We start from the raw sequence: 22,327 nt of genomic DNA, 5'->3' as shown, positions 1-22,327 counted from the left end.
TAAAAAGTCCCTTGATGAGTCTTCTTTCAATAAAGTAAATATCCTTCATTTAACATTAATAAGCCAAAGAAATAAACCAGGTATTATCTCAAATGAAAGGCAATATCTGCAGACCTGTGTGCACTGTGTCTCTCATGTCTGTTTATAACCTAAAAGTAGATTCTTATTTAAAACGTTATCATCGCAGTATATTGTGATGAGATTTTTTCCCGTTTCACCCAGCCTGACGCACAAGATTACAAAAAACAAATGGGGCTTTGTACAAAACTGTACATGAGGAGATAAAATATGATGTGGGGAAACATATTGACCATAATTTGTTGAGTTAATCGGAGGAAATTCTGTTACATCATCTCTTGAGCAGCTTCAGCTATGTTTCCATGAACTTAATAATCAGGGACACTGGAAATAAATGTGATGTGACCTAGTGAAGTCTATAGTGAAAAAAAATCACATTTATTCCCCTACCCAATGCTCTGTTTAAGCAGCAGGTTGTGTTGACCCTGTCTACCTGCTTAAATTAATCATTGCTACCATCACTGGCTGATTAGATATTTGTATCAAAATCAACATTTTATTGAAATTGCAATAAGGCCTACTGCAATTTTCTCTTTGTTTCTCACAGATCTGCACACATATCACACAGTAATCATTTAAAATGTGTTTTTTGAATGAAAATGAGAATAATGATGTAAAGAATTACCATTCCCTCTGATATCACAATCGCAATTCCTGTCAAAATAATTACAATTAGACATTGATTAAAAAAAAGTTCAGCCCTATTGTGCACATTTTTCTCAGCAGTACCAGTTAAAGTCAGTTAAATGGCGTATTATAACATATATATAACTTATAATTATGTTTTTTTCCCCAGACCAAATATGGTGCAGGGCAGTGCTCAGATTCGCCGGCAGGGTGCCCAGGACTTTATGGCATACTACAACTTTTCCTGTGCCAGACAGGAATCGGTGCCTCTTCCCTCTGTAAAGATGAACGTCGACAAAGGGATGCTGGACTTTAACGGGGACAGGCTCAAGCTGGCTGACTGGCCACCAGTGCTCACCTCTATCGCCATCAACAAACATCTGCACCGCATCGCAATAACCAGCACATTTCAGGCTTGTCCTGGAGATGCAGGCAAGTAAAAAACTGTATATTGTATTATCTACTTGTCATAGATTAAAAAAAAAAAAAAAGGCAAGCTCAGAGAGCACAGATATCCGACAATGCTGCTCAGTTTTCCACAGTAGCAATACACCACCTTCTTGGGTTATGTACTTGCAAACAAAAAGACAAACGCACTGGAAAATAAAACTTCCTTGCTGGAGTTGAGGAACATTTTACCACTTTTACCTTATTAACAATGATCATCATGATCGTCACTAATTGCAGAGAGAAGGTATTATAAGGCTGGCTTCAGGAAGAAGATCCCAGTTGTACGCTCCAAGGACATGACGTTTAAGCTGTGCAAGGCCTTAAGAGAGTGTTTGACTGTCTCCCCCAACCTCAAGACGCTACAACTCAATGGGCTTCCACTGAGAGAGAGGGACCTTATCGTGCTGACAAAGGTGGTGCAAACCTCTTATAAATCTTACATACATTGTTTTAAAAAAAACACATACAATGAGCCAAACTTGTTTTTTCCAGGGTTTGGCAAAAAATGCTTCCCTGCAAAACCTTTCTCTGGTCAATTGCCCGATTTCTGATGAAGGTTTAGAGGGTATGTATGTTTCTTAACACTATTTTGTGTCTGTGTGTATGTTGTCTTTGTAACTGAATAACATGATGTGTTGCAGTAATTTGCCAGAGTGTGAAGTATTCTCCAAGCATCAGAACAGTGGATTTTACAGGATGCAATCTCACCTGGAGAGGAGCGGAGCACATGGCCAACATTATCAAGGTGAAATATCTTAAGTGTTTTTCTGCAGAATACAATTATATGTTTAGAGCCCAATTAAAAAAATAAAATAAAATAAAAATACATGCATTTTTTCCTCAGCATCAGGGTATGCAGAGGCATGGTACTGCATGGGCTGAGTCTCTCAGGTATCGACACCCACACTTCGAGGCAATGGGAGGTCTCCGCCGTGTCACTCTTAACTCTAACACTTTGATTGGGGACTGTGGTGCTGCTGCTCTTGCACAAGAACTAACAGAGGACCTGTGGGTTAAAGGCTAGTATGCCCGATTGGGTTTGAAATAAATACCTTTTTTATTACTCTTGTTGCTCAGGGTAACTTATTCTATTTTGTGACTTGCTTTATCAGCTGTGGACCTACAGAGATGCGGTCTGTCCAATGAGGGAGCTCGTCGTTTGCTGGAGGCCTTGAAAACAAACTCTGCACTGTGTGTTTTGGATGTTCGTGGTAATCCTTTAGTCGGTAAGACAGCACCTTTATCTCAGTCTTGTGAAGACCAAATTTTTTCACAGTGTGCATAGGACTTTGGGTAATGTCATACATGGTTGGTGTTGTGTGTGTATTGTGGGTGTAGATTCATAAACATTGGAGCCAGGTAGACCTTCTTAGATGACATGCATTTGCATACATGTTCGTATTGTTTTTAAATATGTAGCGTTTTCAAGCTGGAATAAGTCCTTGTCTTGTGTACTACTAATCACTCATGTCTTTCCTTTACAGACAAGGCCCTAATTAAAACTATAATAGAGAAAGCACTGATGAACAGTGAGGCTGATGGACAGTCACTGGAGGTTTGTGTGTCTGCAGCTAATGTCAATACTAAGAAGAATGCATTTGTCGTGAATTTGCTGTGGGAAGCTGTGCGTGTGTATTTAGTGTCTTGTATCTTTTTCATGTTTCTACAACAGTATGCTTGGATCAAGCCTGCAGCCACTGAGCCGCAGAGAGCTTCAGGTGCAAAGAAGCCATCAAAGCCCAGACCCATCAGAGGAAAGACCACATTTCGGATAGGTATAGTATTATTTGTAGTTTTTCCCAATACAGTTATAAACTGTAATATTAATATTAACTATTAAAGTGACTATTTTTATTGCAACAAACTAAACTTCAAGTGTCCCTGCTAGTGAGCATATAATCATATTTTGCTTTACTAGTTGAAATCACCTCATTGAGTTGTATATAATATAACTTCTATTACTGGTAATTTCAGGGTATCTGTGGGTCAAATCAATTTTGGGAAAATTAGGGCCCTTAAAAAGTCCATAGAGTTTGACTGCAAAAAGTATGCATGAATGTATTTATTTTCCTCCCAACATTTGTTAAAAACAACAATGCTCAGGCATGCCTGTCATGCAAGATCAGCTCGGGGCTGCGCATGTGCACGTGGCGTTATGCACAGCAAGTTTATTGCAAACTAAACGTGTTTTGTAAGTTAAATATGTGTTGCCAATTACAGCTTGAAGTGGCCTTAAAATATTTTGAGGTCTTGCAAAAGTCTTACAAAGGTATTGAAATTAACATAAGGATTCCTGCATATACCCTGTATACAATCATCTTTTGCTTTACTAGTTGAAATCACTTTATTGAGTTGTATTTAATATAACTGTTATTACTGGTAATTCATCATTTATTAACACATGGTCTGCCTACATCTGCCCTGGTTTAACACTGACGTAACACTGAAGTACAATAAACAGGATGAGGGGCATTGCATACGTTGTACTATGTGACCATTTTTCATTAACAGAGGCCCATTGACATTAGTCTGAGCACAATGCCTGTTTTTCTGCTGCAGCCGCATGTAAATCAACTTCTGGAGGACGGAACTCAGGTGTTGCTCCGGTTCAGAAGCTCGGTTCGCGTTCCGGTTACATTCCTTGGCGAAGTGCTGCACGAGCTGGACGCCAGAGGTGAGATCTTTATCATTTAATCCATTTTTTTTTATTATTTCTATTTTCAAACTTTGATAGAAACAAATGAATCAGAGATTTTACAGTATGTTGGATATTTGTGTTGCAGAGGTCTCCCTCCTGGAGTAACTGTGACAGACCAAATCTTTGAGGTACATGTTCTTGTTTTAGTTCATTGTGTTTGCTCACTGTCAAATGTGTGTAAAATGGATTTAAAATTAGGTAACAAGTCTTACGTTTTATTGATTAGGGTGCAGCTACTGTTACGGTCAATGTGGATTCAGGCTCAGAGGAAGAGGAGGAAGAGGAAGAAGTGACAGTGGAAGTCGAGCAGAGGCTATCTTCTTTAAATCTCCAGGACAGGGTCACTGGACGACAGTTGGACCATTTTCAGGTCAGTCACAACATGTTAATATACCAATCTTTGTGGTTTTAAGGCTGTTATTTTCTGGATGTCAAACTCTCACATGTGTGTATTTTTATGCTTGCCCTGTAGATGGAGCTGAGAGAGTGTCGTTTGAGGTTGGCAGAGGAGCGCAGAGCCAGACTAAAAGCTGAGTCAAGGGTCATGGAAGTGAGGAAAATCTGGATTTTTTTTTAATGATGTTTAGTTAATCTTTCTTTTAACAGCTTTGCTTTGTTTGAATATGCTGAAGAAACGTTAAGCCGAGAAAAGTTATTATGTCCTTGGAGGAAAATAAATGTCCAACTCTATATTTACTTAAGTAGCAAATGATTCTATTTGTTTTCAGTATGAGTTGGAGAACGCCCGTCTTCGTGATGCCAATCGCACTCTGACAGAGTCACTTGCGGCCACTGGCTCTGGATTAGCGCCACCTGGTGTTGTCAGTGTTCTAGAAGATGAGGCCGTACTTGAGAGTATAGAAAGCTCATTTAATAAATTTCATGCTTTCCTGGATCTCCTCAAGGATGCTGGGTGAGTAGATTTAGATTTAGATTTAGGGCATTTAGCAGACGCTTTTGTCCAAAGCGACTTACAATAAGTAAAAGAGTATTCAGTTTCTCTTTTGATTTGAACTGGCTCTGTCCCAGCTTATCCCAGTTTAGTGTTTTAACTATTTCTCCCACCTTATCTTAATTAACCTTATCTCCAATGTATTCGATGTCTGTAAATTTAAATTATATATATGTTTTCTCTCTTTTTTTATATAGTTTAGGTCAGCTAGCTTCAATGGCTGGAATTCACAAGTCAGATTTCCAACCTCTTGGAAAACCTCAGCTCTCCTCCACAGTAGGAAAACATTTGGATGTTGAGGATTTTCCAACAAATCCTGATGCTCTTCCATTGGTAAGGACATGCAATGCAAAAATGTGACTTGTTAAAGGACGTTATACCCTATTTCTCCAAGTTAAATTAGTTCCCTGGTGTCCTAATGAACATGTCTGTGACATGCTTTGGTCAAAATACCATAAGGATGAAGCACCACAGCAGTTCAGTCACCCTGCCAAAACAGCCCTGTTCAGAACGCTCGCTTTAGTAGTATCTCTTTAGGCCCACCTTAAAAAAAAAAGTAAAACCAAACTTAAGGGACAGGAAATGACATCAGCCACAGAGGCTACTGGGAGTTAACAGCAGTTAGCATTTGGAAAAGTGATCATTTGCAGGCTCTAGCCGGCACATTGCTGTCATATATAACATGTATCCACTGGACAGATGAATCCTCCGAGGCTGGAAGTTTGTGTAGGACTCTGTGCTGCACTGTGGAGCCAAGAATAGAACTTTTCACGGACTTCCGGTTTTCAGATACCGTTGCCCTCGCCAGCAATCTCGCGTGTTTTAGGGACAAAGCGGAGCTCCGCGAGACAACAATTCCAGGAATTTAGCGCATTGTGATGTCCCAATGCGTTTGCGGAAGTCAACATCGCGTGTTTTATCTCCTGTACTTAGACTGAGGAGGATCCACAAAATCATGAGAGTCATCTTTTTTCACACTTTGCCGACTGATAGTGCCGCCAGAGTCCAAAATATAAGGATTTTAATGATTAAAAAGTTGATTTTGAGTCATATGTCCCCTTTAAGTTTGATGTAGAGGCAACAAATCCACACCATTTTGGATCAATTGTTTAATAGTAGGGCTTCAACTAATGCTTATTTTCTTTCTTTTTTTTATTATGTGCCCATTACTTTCTCAATGTATCCATTAGTTTGATATATAAGATTACACAATTACAATTATCACTATTGTAGGATCAGCCAAAAAGGGCACTGGTTTTTTTCCCGATTTTCTAGACATTGTTGTAAAAACTAATATTTAACCCCACTAAACACACAAATAGGTTAAAGCAGGAAATTTAACATTCAAACTAGTAGGAGACGCCACAGCAGGAATGGCAACTTGCTTATTTCCAGAACTTTGCCTGAATTGTCTGTATTAGCTCTACGTCAGGTCTGACAATTTATACTTTGGAGACTGTTAAGTTCCTGCTCGGAGAACCAGGATTGCAGAATACATTTTAAGATTTTAATGTCTGCTAATATCTGTCTTTAGGTAACCACTGCTGCACCTGCTCGCCCTGGTGGCCCAGGTGAAACCACCACACTCAGATCACTGTCCTCTGTCAGGGAGCCCTTGCTTGAAGACAGGCTTCTAGATGTGACCTTCAAAAAGGCCTCTGGTCTTGCAGTGGAACGTGGTATAGGTGGAGAGAAGGAACCAAATCAATATTCCAAGCCATACACTGAGCACGAGTCTGGTTCTGAATACAGTTCATATAGCCAAAGATCCTTAGATAAGGTTTCGTTTGGTGGAACTTTTCAAATTCAACAAAACAAACACAGGAGCGGTAGCAATTCTCACTGGAGCGATCCCCATCATAGAAGTTATTCTTCACATAGCCATGGTTCTAATGCTGGATTATCAGGAAGATCGAGCATTAGTGACACTATAAGTGATGAGATGGAGTCTGTGGGATCGGATGAGTCGAGGAACAGTAGAAAGGGAAAGCGTGGTGCAAAAGTTCTGTCAGGGTCAGAAGGGAGGGCCTATCCTGCGAGGGAGGTCATGGAGCAGATGAGGTCTTGGGGAGATCCAGGATGGCGAGATCCAGGGTGGCAAGAATCCTTCTGAAAAGATGAAATACCAGAGAATTGTAGACAGTGGGATTGTTGGTGTCTAATCTTATTTTCCCCTTGGCTGGTATTGATTGACGAACATGTCCAAGTATGGATAGCAGGGTTTTTTGTGTGTCGGTGCAAGTCTTTTGTAGGCATTTGACACTTGATGACAATGCATAAGATTAATAATTAATTGAAGTGCCATAGTTGAAATGTGGAATTCCAAGCTAAATGCACTTAGTTTAAATCTTATTTCAAATCCACAACTCGTCATCCTCCCAATGTAATGTTATTTCATGAGAAAACACGTTATTTCAGACGAGCTTGGACAATTTCTCTTCTCTGTATAGTTTCACACATTTTTATACTAGAACTCACTCGTATGGAGATTTTTTGATGGATATTTTATATTAAGATATTTTATTTTAATATGACCCTTTTATAAAAAACATTTTGTGATGTGAAATTGTGTTTTCTTTGTCAATTTTGCACTTCTGCGCATCAAATATTTTGTATTATAACACATAATAGCAGATTTAGATTTAGTTTCTTTTTAATTCAAGAGCTGATGGAGTGTCAAAAATGCATCATCATACTAAAGTAAGCAGATGTTTTTGCTCCAGTGTACCTCTGCTTTAATGTACCTTGTTCATGTCATGTGCCGTGAGAGCTAAAGAAAGAAATGAACTACTGACATGAAATTTAAGTGACACCTGACACATGACTTGTGTCAGGTGGCATTCCAGTTTTACTCATATTTTATGTTTATAAATAGTGCCCTAAATACTTTTATGGACTGGACTTCTGTGCCTAAATACAGATACCTCCTTAGCGGAATCAAATTCTATAGTAAGCTGTTTTTCCTCCCAGGTCCTCAAAAGTGGCCGTAAACCACCATAAATGATGGTCTCTCTGAGTTGGGAATGCACCGTGTTCTGTTGGAGGGAGTAGCAACTTCAAATGAGAGCCAAAAATAGAGCTTTCTGGAGGGTGTAACATTTGCAACACCCCCTATTTCTTCATCCAATTATTAGTTGCTCATTTAACCTCTCAACTCTCTTTAACATGTTCCTAAAATGAATTTCAATGGATACATCCAATCATAGTGCAATTTAAATGATAAAAGAAAAGTTATATTGCACTATCATGTTATTGCAACAAATAGTGCACTCAAGCATGTCTTGAATAAACCTGGTGTGAAATCCCTTTTTCACAGCAGATATTTGTTTGTCATGAAATAATAGGACAGATAGTTTTTAACAGTAACATTTATTAGGCCAGGGTCGTGCTATTCTATTCCAAGTGTAAAATGAGGTCACACTAAATACTTGACACTTTAACCTGTAGCCTGTAACCCTTTTCTGGACGTGTTCCAAAGATGGAATTAACATACATACTCTTGCTCAGTCTTTGCATGGGTCATTAATGACTGACACTTGAGGTAATTCGGTCAATGGTCGGTTCAGCTTTTTTTTTTAGTTCTCTGACCCTTTAATATTGAAGTTTGATTCATTCCAAAAATATAAAGAAAAAAAAGTGTTCTCACACTTGTGTAATAAAACAAGGAGCCGTGACGTCATAGAATCTTGACAAACGCATAGCATACATAATACGTGCCGTAATGTCTGATTGTTTCAATATCGATGTACTGCATCTGCTTTGATAAGTAAATTATCACAGTTCCTCCTCCACTTCTTTCGCTGTCATAGGAGATTGTGGTTATCGTCTCGTTACACAGGCTCAGACTCTACTTTGCACTTTGAATGGGGCACCGCCGGAACAAAATGAGAAAACAAAGTGAAGATTGCTGCCTTGATTTATGAACTCGGCAGATATGAGACCACTGTTGTATCACAAAGTGTGAACAGAGAGCGGTGAGGGAAAAACTGAACAAACACAAACCATTCCAAGTGGAGGAGGAGGAGGAGTGGTGACAAAGTGGAGGCCGCAAACAAAACACCATAGGAAAACTGACACGCTCCCAAATTTCACAGTGAGACAAGCACACTATTGTCGCAACTACATTCCAAACCAGCAAGAGATACCGCCACAGGTCAGCATTCACACTCATGACATTCTGTATTCTAAACGAGCTGCAAAAACAACAGCGAAATGTCGCACCACGCAATAATGCATCAGCGTGGTGCGGTTATTTAATTTACCTTCACTCAGATTACATTGATCTATTGTTTTGCCTTGAGAGTTTTCTTATTCAGGCTTAAAATAATGTCGTGTCAGGTTGATGCATAACGTACCAGTCAAAAGTTTGGACGCACCTTCTCAAACAATGATAATACTTTGTAAATGAATACCTAAAGGTGCAATATGTAATAAATCTAAAGCTAACTGGCCATAAAATCCTCCTAATATGTCACAGAGACTCAGGAATAATGTTCATATAACAAACTGAACTCACCAACAACAACAGTACAGCCAAAATATTTGCATAAAAACAAAATATTTTGCAGACTCGAATCATGTTTATGTTTTGAAATCATGTTTTGGCATGTGGCGCCACCTACCGCTGTCTACCAATCACTGCAGTCAGTAGAGTCTCAGCTGCCGAGCAACCAAGGGTTGCCAGTTACGTCGGAAAACCAAACCTAGAAGACCTCTGTATTTTTTTGTTTGAATGTAGTAACCGTTTTTGGCCACATTTTTACATATGGCACCTTTAAAACATCCAAGCTATGATGGAACACATGTGGAATTATGCAGTAAATGAAAAATCATTTTATGTTTCGCATTCTTCCAAGTAGCCAACTTTGGCATTTGTTTTCCAACAGTCTTGAAGGAGTTCCCACTTCACTCTGCGGTACAACTCATCTGAAAATCATCTCAATCAGGTTTAGGTCAGGTGACTGTGGAGGCCAGGTCATCTGACGCAGCACTCCATCACTCTCTTTCTTAGTCAAATAGCCCTTACATGGCCTGGAGGAGTTGTTTGGGGTCGTTGTCCTGTTGGAAAACAAATAATAGTCCTTGGTCTAAGAGCAAACCAGAGGATGGCATGTCGCTGTAGAATGCTGTGGTAGCCATGCTGGGCAAGTGTGCCTTGGATTTTGAATAAATCCAAAACAGTGTCACCAGCAAAGTGCACCCTCCACTCACCTTTCCTGCATCTCAAAGACATGGCGGGTGGAACCAAAATTTCTCAAATTTGGACTCATCAGTCCAAAGGACAGCTTTCCACTCGTCTAATATTCTTCCTTGTGTTTCTTCGCCCAAGCTTGTTCTTCCTCAGAAGTGGCTTCTTTGCAGAAATTCAATCATAAAGGCCTGATCTCCTCTGAACAGTTGTTGTTGAGATGTGTCTGTTGCGTGAACTCTGTGAAGCATTCATGTGTCCGAGATGCTCTTCCTAAATTTCCTGGGGCGGTCCTCGTGAGAGCTGAGTTTCTTCAATATAGCATTTGATGTTCTTTCGTACGTTTAAAGTTCTTGAAGTTTTCCTGGCTTGACCATTCAGCATGTTGTTTCTCTTAGTTGAGTGGTTCTTGTGATAATATGGGTTTGAGCAGTCTAATAGGACTATTCGCTGTATAGATCTTTGTACCAACCCTACCTCTTCACAAACAAAACTGATGGTCTCAAACATAATGGGAACATCTGGCAACTCATTCAAGACTGTTGGCACTTTATTAATCCCTCAGGGAAATTATTTCTCTTCATTTAACCCATTCCCTACTAGGAACCTTCCTAGAATTAGAAGCAGTTGCTCAGTGGTCCTCCAGCCCTTTGACCTGGTGGGGATTTGACAGTATAAATCTACAATGTAGAAATATAAAACAATAAAAACCACTGAATGAGAAGGTGTGTCCAAACTTTTGGTGCTGTAAATTAAGGAGCTCACCATAACACATGGCTGAGCTCATAACAATCTTTGAAAACGGACCTTGATTCATGTCGCTGAGAAGCTCAACGGCTTGATATTTTTGTGGTTGAATGATCAGCCAGCAATGTTCTGACACTGAATGTTGACGTTTTATTGAAGGGTTAGTCATTTGATTTGTATCGCAGTGATCGATAATGTGCAAAACGTGTGCACAGAGTCAAGGTTGTCACTTCATTGTTATATAAGGCTGGCTGCAGGCCATCCAATGGTTGAACTGCAACCGACCAACCTGTACAAACCCTGTGGCTGCGCAGCAAGAGAGTACAAACAATGATGAAATGGGACTGATGACGTTAGTTTGTTTGTTGCTTGACCTCTCACTCGTTCTTTACTGATAATGACAAAGGTTAAATCTGGAGACGTGCAGAATGTATGCGTTAATTAGTAGTAATAGTGGTACTTTTTTTACTACAATAAGGTATAATAAAATCTTTTTTAGTTACTTTCCAGGCGACATTGTGACTTATCTACAAACCACAATCTGTTTATTTGCTTATCAGTGAGATGCAAACAGTGTCTGGTACTTTTCCACCATTATCAGCGCACCATTAATATAATCGGTTTATTGATAAAGTAATAATTGATCACCATTTCCTTTGGTTCAAAGCACTAATGGCAACACTTGTCGTGCTTTTGCGCTCCAGATTGGTTCCAGACGGACTGAATCTGTCAATCATTTGCTGTATCTCTGCTTAATGAGTGAATTACGTTTGTATAACCTTCAACAAAGCATTAGGGGTTAATGGCCAACTTCGACAATATAGCAATACAAGAGTCAGATTTCCAACCTACATGCCGATGTGGCCGACTTGACACACCCCTAGTTTTTGGTTATGAAAGATGAGTGATAGAAAAATGCACTGAATCCTTGACCAAAGAAGATAGAAATCCTCAATGTCATGGCAGAGATGGCACAAATTATCCTTGTTCTTGTTTTTACGATAGAGAATTAACCAGTTTGTCATTCCTGCAGCATCAGAATGCAATAGTAATACATAAATATATACATTTTCTTATTAACCTTTCTATACAATATCTGCTTTTAAGCCTACCACATTTGACTTTTTACCTACACTTTGTCTCACGCCGCTATCGCTTAATTGCCACTGATTTATCTACGTCCAGCTTATCTCTTGGCAGCTTCGTTTCCAAATTCCAAATTCTGTTTCTCCTTTTTATGAGATGACTGAGATAAAAGAAAAAACAACAACAAGGAAGTGACTGTTGCTATTGACCGACCAGGACTGTCTGGCCTAACCTGGCACACCATCCTCAATTATCTTGAGTTTAACTTTACACAGTCTATATCTCTTAAGATCACACACACACACACACACATCAATTTAAGCTGCTGTTTAGTTGCAAAGTTCTCTATTCGTGCTATAATAAACTGCATTAATAGCAAAATGAAACCAAACACCCAGCTAGTGAACAAAAGAAACAAAGTGAAAGCGTCCCTTTCAACAAATGTGGGAGCCCCCCCCCCCCCCCCCTCTACCCTGACTGCTAAAACTAATCCATTTTATTTTGTCAAACAGCTGATCTCTCACCTGACAGCTCTGGATTTGTCCCGATTTAGATGCATACTTCAACCAGAAAAACAACTTTTGTGAAAAAAAAAAGAAGAGCACCATGTTGTTTTACCTAAACAGGGAAACTTGAGATTCCACACCTTGCCAGCTGGACTTAACTTCTCTAACTATAACAACAACTAAAAAAAACAAGTGTACCCCCATCCAAAACCTCAGCACCTGGCAACTGCCACCAACTATTTGAATTTGGCTGGACAAGTTTCCACTGGTCAAACTGGGCTGCACAACAACGACAGAAAGGAGATCGCACACAGCCGAGGTTGTTTGTCTCTGCACAGATTCGCCCTGTCATTGACTGGCAACACGTCCATGGTGCTGCCTGCCTCTCGCCTATTGGTATGAATGAGCGGTTGGACGGATGAAAAGCTATCACCTCGCTGGTGATAGAATATAATATGTTTGCTAGCAATGTTTATTATAACAATAATAATAAGACATTTGGTCATAATGATCTGTTTTTGATATTAATACATTAATTTTGCATCATAAATACTATTATTACAAGTATACGTGTGATATCATCAGGCAATAATATGAACAGTTGTTTTTTCCCCACTTTTTGTTTTCTAGGCCGGCCCCCTCTTGACCACAATAGATGCGCCTGGGCCCCCAGGTCATTTGAGTTTGAGACCCCTCCTCTAAAGTAACACTAAACTTTAAAAACAGACGCACACATGCGAAGTATACAGGTACACGCTGGTTATCTGTAGCGCTGCTCTTTTCCTCCAGTTCCACTGTAGGCGCTAACGGTGCTAAGGAGCTAACAGAGCTAGCTGGTAAACGGTGCCTGGATGCCGGTTATATTGTCAACTTTTTTTAGTTCCATATCAAAACAATCACTTCTAGTGTGAAATTATGTGAATTATCATCAAAAATATTATTATTTACATGTCTTTTTCTAAAAAAGTAGGCGTTTTATTTTACTTTACTGACCCCCGACTGACCAAACGAGATACTCAGTGGCCCCCAGGTCATTTGAGTTTGAGACCCCTGCCTAATGCTGAGTTCCAGAGCCCATCCAAACCAGTTGGACGTGGGACTTGTCCTACCTCCAAGTAGAAAAAGTGCACTGGAATGCCTAAATGCTGAAGTGGGACCTCCTACTCGCGAAGTCGGGGCTGATCGACCTACCCCGACTTTACCAAAATGACGTCGGAGAATAATGGCGGCGCCCATGGAGTCACATGAATAGGCTATAAATGTTACTTTTCTGCGTGTAGACTTGTTTTTCATATTATGGCGTGAAATTATGTCGTTGTTGTTATCTGTTAGCATGAAGATATGTAGGGCTACGGTAAAAGTATACTCATGACATCAAATATCGTATCACATATGTATCGCTTTTACATATACAGCTCGCTTGTGTATGTAAGTATTGCTGACAGTCAAAATGCCTCTTCAAACATGAAGCGAAAGTGCCACGATCGTCAATGTTTTCCAACATTCGACTTCAATTGCTGGAACGCTTTGAAGTAGGAGCTAGTACTATCCAGGTAGGATAAGTCCCACATCCCATTTGTTTGGATGGGCTCTGGAACGCAGCATAAGACAATGGCTTTCATGTAACATGTATATTTCAGAAGTTACATACTCCAGCTTTAATCCTCAGCATCTTATCCTGCTATAACTTCCTCGCCATCAAGAAAAACAATAGTTTATTTCATTCTTTGCCCCTGTGACTGAAGGTCCATTCTAACCCGGTGTGATATTGAAATACAACAACAATACAACATTAAAAATAAAGAGATAATCCCAAGATAAGGTTCTTTGAAAGGGTAATCATGTTTAATGGTCTTCAGTTATGGCCAGATTTATGAGTTACTGCATCACACAAATCAGGCATGCATTTGACAGTGGTACAAAAGGTGCTAATGCTGTAAAACTACAAAAAATTCATAAATACAGCCACAATCAAAATATGCCAAAATCAAGAGAGGAAAAAAAAAAGTTGCCTGCTAATAACACAAAAAGAATAGTTCCTCTGTAAAACTCTCTTAGTCAAAAGTTGAGCATGAATACACTTAGGAAACAAACATGGTAACATGGCTGATTCAAACACTCCTTTTATGGTACTTTGTAAATAAATTACATGTGTTCTTTAAAAAAATAGAAAAGAAAACAACATGACTCTCAAGCTTCTTAATCCAAACAAAAATGTAATAAACACTTCTTTTTTTTTAATTAGTCTGTACAAACATTATTACGTTTCATCAACGATCTTTTTCTAACAGGTGTTAAAGACTATTTTGAGTGGTATTTACTGACATTATACACAGTTATAAAAGTGCCCCCCGTTAAGAATCCAACTGTTCATTGCAGGACTGTTTTCTTGCATTTACAAAAAAAAAAAAAAAAAAAAAAATCATCATCTTTTGAAATGCTTTAGCTCTCGTCTTTGATCGTGGGGGCCGTAACTTTACATAAAAACGTGGGAACACTCCTCAGGCCTGGCAACCGAAAAAAGGCAGAGTCGATCTACACGTCCGAGCCTATTCACGCATTCATCCCGGTGCACGTCTGTATTTCACAAGCTTGCCGTGATAACGCCATTCTAATTACAGAGCTGTCCTTTTGAACTGGCCTCATCCTGATTTTCGCTGAGTCATCGTCGATCAGAATTTCACTTCTCCTCCTCCTCCTCCTCCTTCTCCTCGATCCATTTCACATTGTCATTTTCAACACAACTGCCTTCTTTCGTCCAGAGCCTCCTTTTTTTAGTTGTTCTCTTGAGAGAGCGTCGCCTCCTAAGGAAAGTGAGGAAAACAGCACTGTTAAAAAACTATTCGGTCACACGGTCATAAAATAAAATATCACCATTGAGTGTTAATGGGCGTACGGTGTGTGAAGGTCAATATAACGCACGGTTTTGCCTTCTACTATCTTATCTCCTCCGTTTGTGTTGCAATCAAATGTACAGAGCGGCCAAGGTATACTGTACCTATACAAACTTTCAGATAAGACCATTAATGTGGACAGAGACACATTCCATTTAAAATTAACTTTAATAAAAAACAAATCCCCCTCCAGCCCTGTTGTCAAAACTACATCGCCCCAAATCAATGGACATCATTGTCCCTAGGAATTTGTGCCATTTTTGTCTGACCTGTACATTCAGATAACCCTTCAGTTTATAATTTCTATTCAGAGTTTATACCGTGTTATGTTTATATAGCTGCCATTTTAATTTTTTTGTACCATTTAGCACAGTATATTCTTATGTTCTATGCCTCGGATCAATAATATCCCTTTAAGGTACGCGCCAAGAAAAAAGCAAAGGAAAAATTATTTCTTTGCATTTTTTTAATTATTTTATTTTATGTACTTATGCTCACAATAACAACAATCAATAGTTTTTTTTTTTTTATTATTTTTTTTTTTTTAACCCTACCCTACAGTATTTCAGATACAGGCCTCTACCAAACGGTTGAGACGTCTGTTCGTAATAAACCTGGTTTGCATAATTCATAAAGTACAACATTCAGAACAAGTGACATTTAGTGTTGCTTGATTCATTTTTCAATGAGATATAGTGACTTAAAGTGTGGTCGACCAAATGGTTGAGTAGTACCTTAAAGGGTTAAAGTCCATCCATCCGTCTATCAATCTAACTTGTGGCTGTCGTTTCAGTAGATTGCTTCTACTTCTCAATTGATTTTCATCGTGAGTAAACATTTTTCAGAGGCGTTAACTGTGTCGATCCCTGGATTCAGTTCCTCTTCGACGGAACTTGAAATCAATCTCGAACTGTGTATATCCAGTCTGTGTTATTCATTATTGCAAGGATTACTACTTTGCATACAACTTGATTTCATAGATTGCTATTAGGACACGGAGAAGATTTGATTTGTTTCAGAAAACCAGGATTTCTTTCCCACCGCAGGAACATTTCTGTTGCGTCGTCAGCAAATGGAAACTTCTTTTAAAAACCCTCCCTTTTTCAAAGCGCTGTGCTGTAAATGTTTAAATACTGTGCCTAATGTGAGAGAAAGCATGCTATTAAAACGTGCAACATCCTGCTCATACGGCAGGGAAATTTAATGAGGTGGGATGTGGGGGAGGCTATACAGTACAGTACAGTATGTGTCTTCAATTAACTCTTTGTCGTGCTCCTGTCTGACTTTTACCAGGTGACGACTTGCTGTGTAGTGCAGGAGCTGTGATATATATATTGTATACATATGCATTTACGTGTCCCCTATGGCTTTTATAGTTTCATGAAAAAAACAAGAGGTCTCTTTGTCTCTGTGTGAAGTTGTAACATTTTCATGACACGTCTGCAATCTGCACAGACTGAATACTTTTAATGTGGACTTGTTTCGTTTCTAACGCTCTGTATCATGAGAACCTTGCACATGGTGCAGAACAATCAGAAAAATCATCTGTTCACCGAAGATTTTACTCCCTTAAAGGCTTAAACGTTTGAAATTCTCCTTTGTCCCTGGTACAATAAAAGCACTGAATTCGTCGACTTAAATAGAAGTTTGTGGTTGTTGTTTATGTAGCGTCGTGATTGTACGTTATGTTGTTACGTTACGGCCCCCTGCAAATCAATTTAACCCCTTGAGGGACAGTGAATATCTGAAAGTGAATTATTTCAGACTTCAGTGTTTCAGTGGACAAGTGTTTTTGTATTGTGCATGTTGTCATCTCTTTGCAAACACTTTGTTTTATTTTCCACCAATGCACAACTGCCACTGACAGAAAGCTGAGATCAAAGATGAGCGTGTTGGACACCAAAGTCAAAATGGTCGACTTCCTATTGCGTTGACGTCACGGTCCCAATAGACCATGGCTATTCAACTTAAAGGTGCCATATGTAAGAATGTGGCCAAAAACGGTTACTACATTCAAATTCAAAATACCGAGGTGTTTTAGGTTTTGTTTTCTGACGTAACTGGCAACCCGTGGTTGCTCGGCAGCTGAGACTCTACTGACTGCAATGATTGGTAGTTTTCACTAGTGCCTCAAAAATTCGGTCACTTCGGAAGAAAAAAAAAACATTATAGGAATTCCAATAGGAATTCCAACACCACTGTGTGAGTGCTCGGGCCCCAGTAATAAAAAAAAAAAGTAACTTACAAAAGGAGTCCTCTCTCCGTGTTTGCTCCAGAATGTCATCTTGACTGTGTTCCTGTGCCCCGTCCGCTGGTCAAAGGTCTGACAGGCCTTGAAAGGGGGGCTGTACAGGTGCAAGCTGACTGCACACTCGGTATGGCTGACATTTTCCACGCGATGCAGGCCCAGGGAGTCTAAACACACACACACACACAAACACACATATATAAGATCACATACATTCAGACAGACAGTGATGCTGTGAATTGGCTCAGAGGAGTTACTGCTCGCTGTGCTGTGGCCAAAGATCCCACCAGGACTCTGCTGACGGTGTGAAAATCGCTGTCAGCAGAGATTTCAGGAGACAACTACTGTACATGCTATTCATCGGTACAGCCAGCCGCAGATACAGTGTGTTATATCAGCATATCTAACTCATAACATAAGAACGTAACATTTCAGCTGGAGCGACACAATGTGAGCGTGCCACTTCAGGATAGTTACAGAGCGTAAGTCACATTCAAAGGGTACTTTTCTCACCGTTTATGTAAGCAACTTTGTTCTCCTGGAGAATTCTCTGCGACTTCTGGACCATGTCTCCGTGAGATTTACTGTCGGGCCACTTGAACAGCGTCTCCTTTAGCTGACCCTGAAGCAGCTTCATGAAACAGTGGGCGTCCGTGTGGTCGTGGATGCTACTGCAGAGCGTGAAAAAGGAGGAATACAGTGTCTGAATGTGACATCTAGAGCAGGAAAGTAGCAAAAAAATATTCACATATCTGACATTCAGAGAGTTTGCACTTTGAGAAACTTTTGTGTCTCTCAAACTGGAAGTTACCAAAATGGACGTGTATCACAATGTGATGTCATTGTAGTTCCGTGAATAATAAGTCATAAAATGCATAATATGTGCATATTATCACTAAAATAATCATTATCATTACATCCTTATTTGTAAATGTGCTTAACACAGCCACAAACATGAATGAAATGAAACCACATCCCCATTAATACACTCTTAGAAATAAATGTGCTAAGTCGAACCATATAAGGTTCTTCGGGTTGTCCTTTTGGAGGGTTCCACCAAGAACCCTTTTAAAAACCCTTTATTCAGGAAAGGGCTTTTAAAGGGTTCTCTGGATCAAAATGGTTCTTACCGGAACCATTAGTGTTACCAAGAACCCTTGAAAAACCCTTTCAGAAGCAAATGGTTCCAGGTAGAACCTCAGCCCTTGTAGAAGGGAACCCTTATTTCTAAGAGTGTACCACATCACTACAGGAGAAGGTACGTGATAGACTTATAGTACTGCATGTACAAAAACAGCTCATCTTATCCTGGTTGTACGTTATCTATGATCCAATCCAACCATTGTTAAGTGTAATTACTAATGTTCCTTCCATATACGGCAACACATTGCTGACAAAGTAGGACATTTAAAACCAGTATCATTAGATAAGGATATTGGTTTGTAATTTTACACAACGTGTCTGTCTTTCTGAAGAACACCAGGTTCTCTTATCTTCACAAACTAATACAATAATTACCAGATTACGCCCCAACAGTAAATCACATTCCTACTTTGACAGATGTCCATTACACCACAGATAGAATAGGTTCACTTTTGTCCGAAGCAATCAATGTGCGTGTGTCTCACCTGCCGTGGCCTTCACCCCAGCACAGAATCATGAGATTAAACTTCCCATTCCCCTCATCGACCAAGTTCCTCGTGTACCTGCGGAGAAACGGTAACAAATGAGACGGGGACGTCATGACTGTCACACTGTGCAGTGCTGTGCGGCTTCACTGTTACACTGATGCCAATAAAACTGGGACACGTGAGGGGCGTTTTTCTTTTTCCCCTGCAAAGCCGAGGCGTGAAAACACACTCTTGCTTTACATTCCTCGCATAATCGATTGCAGGCACGTACGCAGGTTGACACAGTGCTGAATATGCACGTCCACAACATTCTGCGTCATGAATAATCTGGCAAAAATCTCTGTTTATTAATTAGACCTGAAACAATTGCTCGATTAATCGATTATTAAAGACTTTTGAAGCTTTTTTCATGATTAAAACAAGATTTCGGACTGTTTTAGCTTCCTGAATGTGAATATTTTCTTCATTTCTTTGCTCCAGATAACAAAGAAATCATTTTTTTAAACGGTTTCTGCTATTTTTGGGACCAAAGATTACTTCATTAATGGACGGTAAAATAATCGTTAGTTGCAGCTCTATTATTAATATGCATATCTAGCAGAGAGCAGCAGAGGTGTTTATTGCAAGGTTATAGGCAAGCACAGAGGAATACATATAATGTGACAATTCATGTGCTGCAGAGTGTCTATTCCTGGACACTCATGTACAGTTCAACACAGCTCCATGTCTGTATGAAAAGTGTGCACCAGTATGATGAGGTGTATTTGCAAAGTTCTAATTTCCTTAACCTGCACATAACTATGTTTGTTGTACTGCAAAACGTTGGGTCTTGAAAGGCTCTGTTTGTTCATCCAGCAGCAGACTCTGTTCCTGCACACTTTGCTCGGCCTCTAAACGACCGTGCACGTTTCCCCGTGCTCCCCGTGCCATCGATTCCGTCACTTCCCAAATATTTGCAAGGCAGCTGCAGCTCTCTGGCGGGACAACAGGCAAGTCACACCACCCCAAAGCATCAGAGTGTGTGTGTGTGCACAGAGCCAGGGGCAGGGTGTGTGCGCGTTTCTGGGCGTTGATTGGACGGGGCCCCGCTCACCCCTCCCTCCACTGACCCCCTCGCTCATCAAAACACTGGGACACGGCTGAGGCTTTTCAAAAAAGAAAGTGAATAAAGCAGCCATAATTAGAGTCGAGGGGCCCTGTGATGGCAGCTTTAGGCGCTCTGAATTTGCAGTTTTATTTGATTGTAGTCATCAAAAAAACCAACAACATGTTTTTAATGTGACAAAACCTGCCAATCTGCAGGGAAACAAGTGAACAAGTCAAATGCCACATATTATTTATTTTTTTATCACTTGTTCATACACATTATTGAGTCTTTTTTTTCTATTACTTTTTTGTCTGTTTTTCACTATTTCTCCACTTACTGAGTGCTGAAAGTTCATTAAACATTGTATGGAAAACAAAAAAAGTATCATATACCACATCATTTGTTGTGAATTAATTTGTACAAATGTCCCATTCCTACACTTGTGTTGGATATTACACATGAATTCAGTAGTTTGCAAGGTTTCCAAATCTAAACTGCTTTCACTGCATTCACTGCTTTGTAACATTTGCTATTTATTAATAATAATAATAATAATAATAATAATAATAATAATAATAATAAAGATGTATTATCTTTCTTTCTTATTTCTATTCAATTCAACATTGTAATAACATATGCATAAGAAAAAATAAAAAAATAAACACTATTTTTCTCAATAAAATGTAGAAGTAGCAGATTTAAAAAGTGGACATTGAATAGAGAGAAGCTTATATATGTATACATGGACACATATTATGTGTCCATGTATACATATATAAGCTTACATATATATACATGTGTGTGTGTACAATAATGTTGATATATGCAGGATTGTGCAACAAACCTGTACTGGTCAAACTGAGCATATTTCATCCATTCGTGAGGCTTGCTCTCATATGATTCCATGATATCTTGGACCTCCTCGACATTGATGCGGTCACTCTCGAAGATGTTGTGCAGGATTTTGATCAGCTCGTCCAGAGTCTCTGGCTTCACCACCTCGGTCTGCTCCATCTCTGCGTCTCTCGTCTCAGCTGTGCAGTTTTGCAGGACGTCGTCGTCGTCGTCGTCGACAAAACTCTCTCTCTCACTCACAAATACACACAAACACACACACCGAACTCTGCGCGTCCGTTTACTTTTTATAGGCTGGCGCTGTAATTTAGGGTCGAGCCGCAGATGGACTGTACCATTACTGCACGAGGTGAGCGTCCGCCGCGCGCGCTCCTTTCAAAGCGACTGTGTAATACGCGCATAATGAAATGTTGAAACGCAAACAACGCGCCTGCGTTTTTACTTCACTTATTATGTCGATATTATATTGTATATTATTATATTTGTGCATGTTTTATCACAAGCTGCGCACTCTATAAGCACTTAGGTTGGACTAATCCGCTTTGATTCCAATTGTACCACGTTGTCACAAACGCAGCCTCTCTCCCCTTTTCTTTCTGAGACATTCCTCCAACAATTGTTGTCCAGCCTCTCTCTCTTTATGGCCCTTTTTCTCCCCCTCAGAAACACAGTGTCCAGGGCGTGTATGTGCAAAACACAAGTGGGTGGAAACGACACAACGTGGGAATAATAAATGTTATTATATGGAGTCCAAAATTTGTTTTGGGAAACACAACAGCTTGTTTACTTGTTGGCCTTCTCGGGTTTGTTGTGGTTTCCACTTGCTTTATTCTCGGCTGCACCATGTCATCAAGTGCATGAAGGAGTAGATGTATGAGAAGAAGCAGTAAACACACTTAAGGAGAATATAAATCTGTACACACACACACAGGGGGCAGGGTGATGATGTGAAGGGAAAGAAATTGAAAATAGTTAAGTCAAAGTAAAAGTCTAGAAATGTCTTCTTAGGACCATGCATTGACTTCAATTCATTTTTGGACAGCCTAAACCAGGGGTCTCAAACTGGCGGCCCGGTGGCCACATGCAGCCCCCCAATCGATTACATGCGGCCCCCACTTAATATCATGTTTAATGAAAACATGGCCCATGACCTCACCGTTTTTTAAACACAGTGTCTAGCTGAGGCAAAGCTGCCAGTGAGGTGATAGAATATACTATATGTTTGCTAGCAATGTTTATTATAACAGATATAATAAGGCATTTGGTCATAATTATCATAT

At 39.7% G+C, this 22,327-nt stretch overlaps 2 protein-coding genes across 2 annotated transcripts; one reads left to right on the top strand and one right to left on the bottom strand.

The window, feature by feature from the left end:
* Positions 1-881: 881 nt before the first annotated feature.
* cep78 (centrosomal protein 78) lies at positions 882-11,464 on the top strand (the record flags this gene model as incomplete). The annotated part of the gene is made up of 16 exons (XM_083905179.1): positions 882-1,141; positions 1,397-1,568; positions 1,648-1,720; positions 1,797-1,900; positions 2,000-2,174; positions 2,268-2,381; positions 2,640-2,710; positions 2,828-2,930; positions 3,715-3,829; positions 3,939-3,981; positions 4,080-4,223; positions 4,326-4,403; positions 4,582-4,766; positions 5,003-5,138; positions 6,340-6,484; positions 11,445-11,464. 16 exons carry the CDS (start codon positions 882-884, stop codon positions 11,462-11,464), a joined length of 1,938 nt encoding a protein of 645 aa, XP_083761305.1.
* Positions 11,465-14,202: 2,738 nt separating this feature from the next.
* cdo1 (cysteine dioxygenase, type I) lies at positions 14,203-21,314 on the bottom strand. The gene is made up of 5 exons (XM_083905465.1): positions 21,037-21,314; positions 19,103-19,180; positions 17,988-18,145; positions 17,472-17,641; positions 14,203-15,136 (listed from the first exon to the last, which is right to left on the bottom strand). The coding sequence occupies exons 1-5, from the start codon at positions 21,204-21,206 to the stop codon at positions 15,107-15,109; spliced, it is 606 nt and encodes a 201-aa protein (XP_083761591.1). The 5' UTR covers positions 21,207-21,314; the 3' UTR covers positions 14,203-15,106.
* Positions 21,315-22,327: the final 1,013 nt, after the last annotated feature.

This window comes from Microchirus variegatus (genome assembly GCF_963457635.1).
Source record: "Microchirus variegatus genome assembly, chromosome: 18".
Taxonomy (NCBI): domain Eukaryota; kingdom Metazoa; phylum Chordata; class Actinopteri; order Pleuronectiformes; family Soleidae; genus Microchirus; species Microchirus variegatus.
Note: the sequence above shows the minus strand (reverse complement) of the source record. Positions and strands in the feature narration are given on the sequence as shown.

What these genes read in the sequence shown, in the direction of transcription:
- cdo1 (XM_083905465.1), bottom strand. Translation starts at nt 21,206, where the DNA reads ATGGAGCAGACCGAGGTGGTGAAGCCAGAGACTCTGGACGAGCTGATC. An exon ending in GCTCAGTTTGACCAGTACAG is followed by an intron (nt 19,181 to 21,036) that starts GTTTGTTGCACA and finishes GTTTCTCCGCAG; the next exon opens with GTACACGAGGAACTTGGTCG. An exon ending in CAAAGTTGCTTACATAAACG is followed by an intron (nt 17,642 to 17,987) that starts GTGAGAAAAGTA and finishes GTGTGTGTTTAG; the next exon opens with ACTCCCTGGGCCTGCATCGC.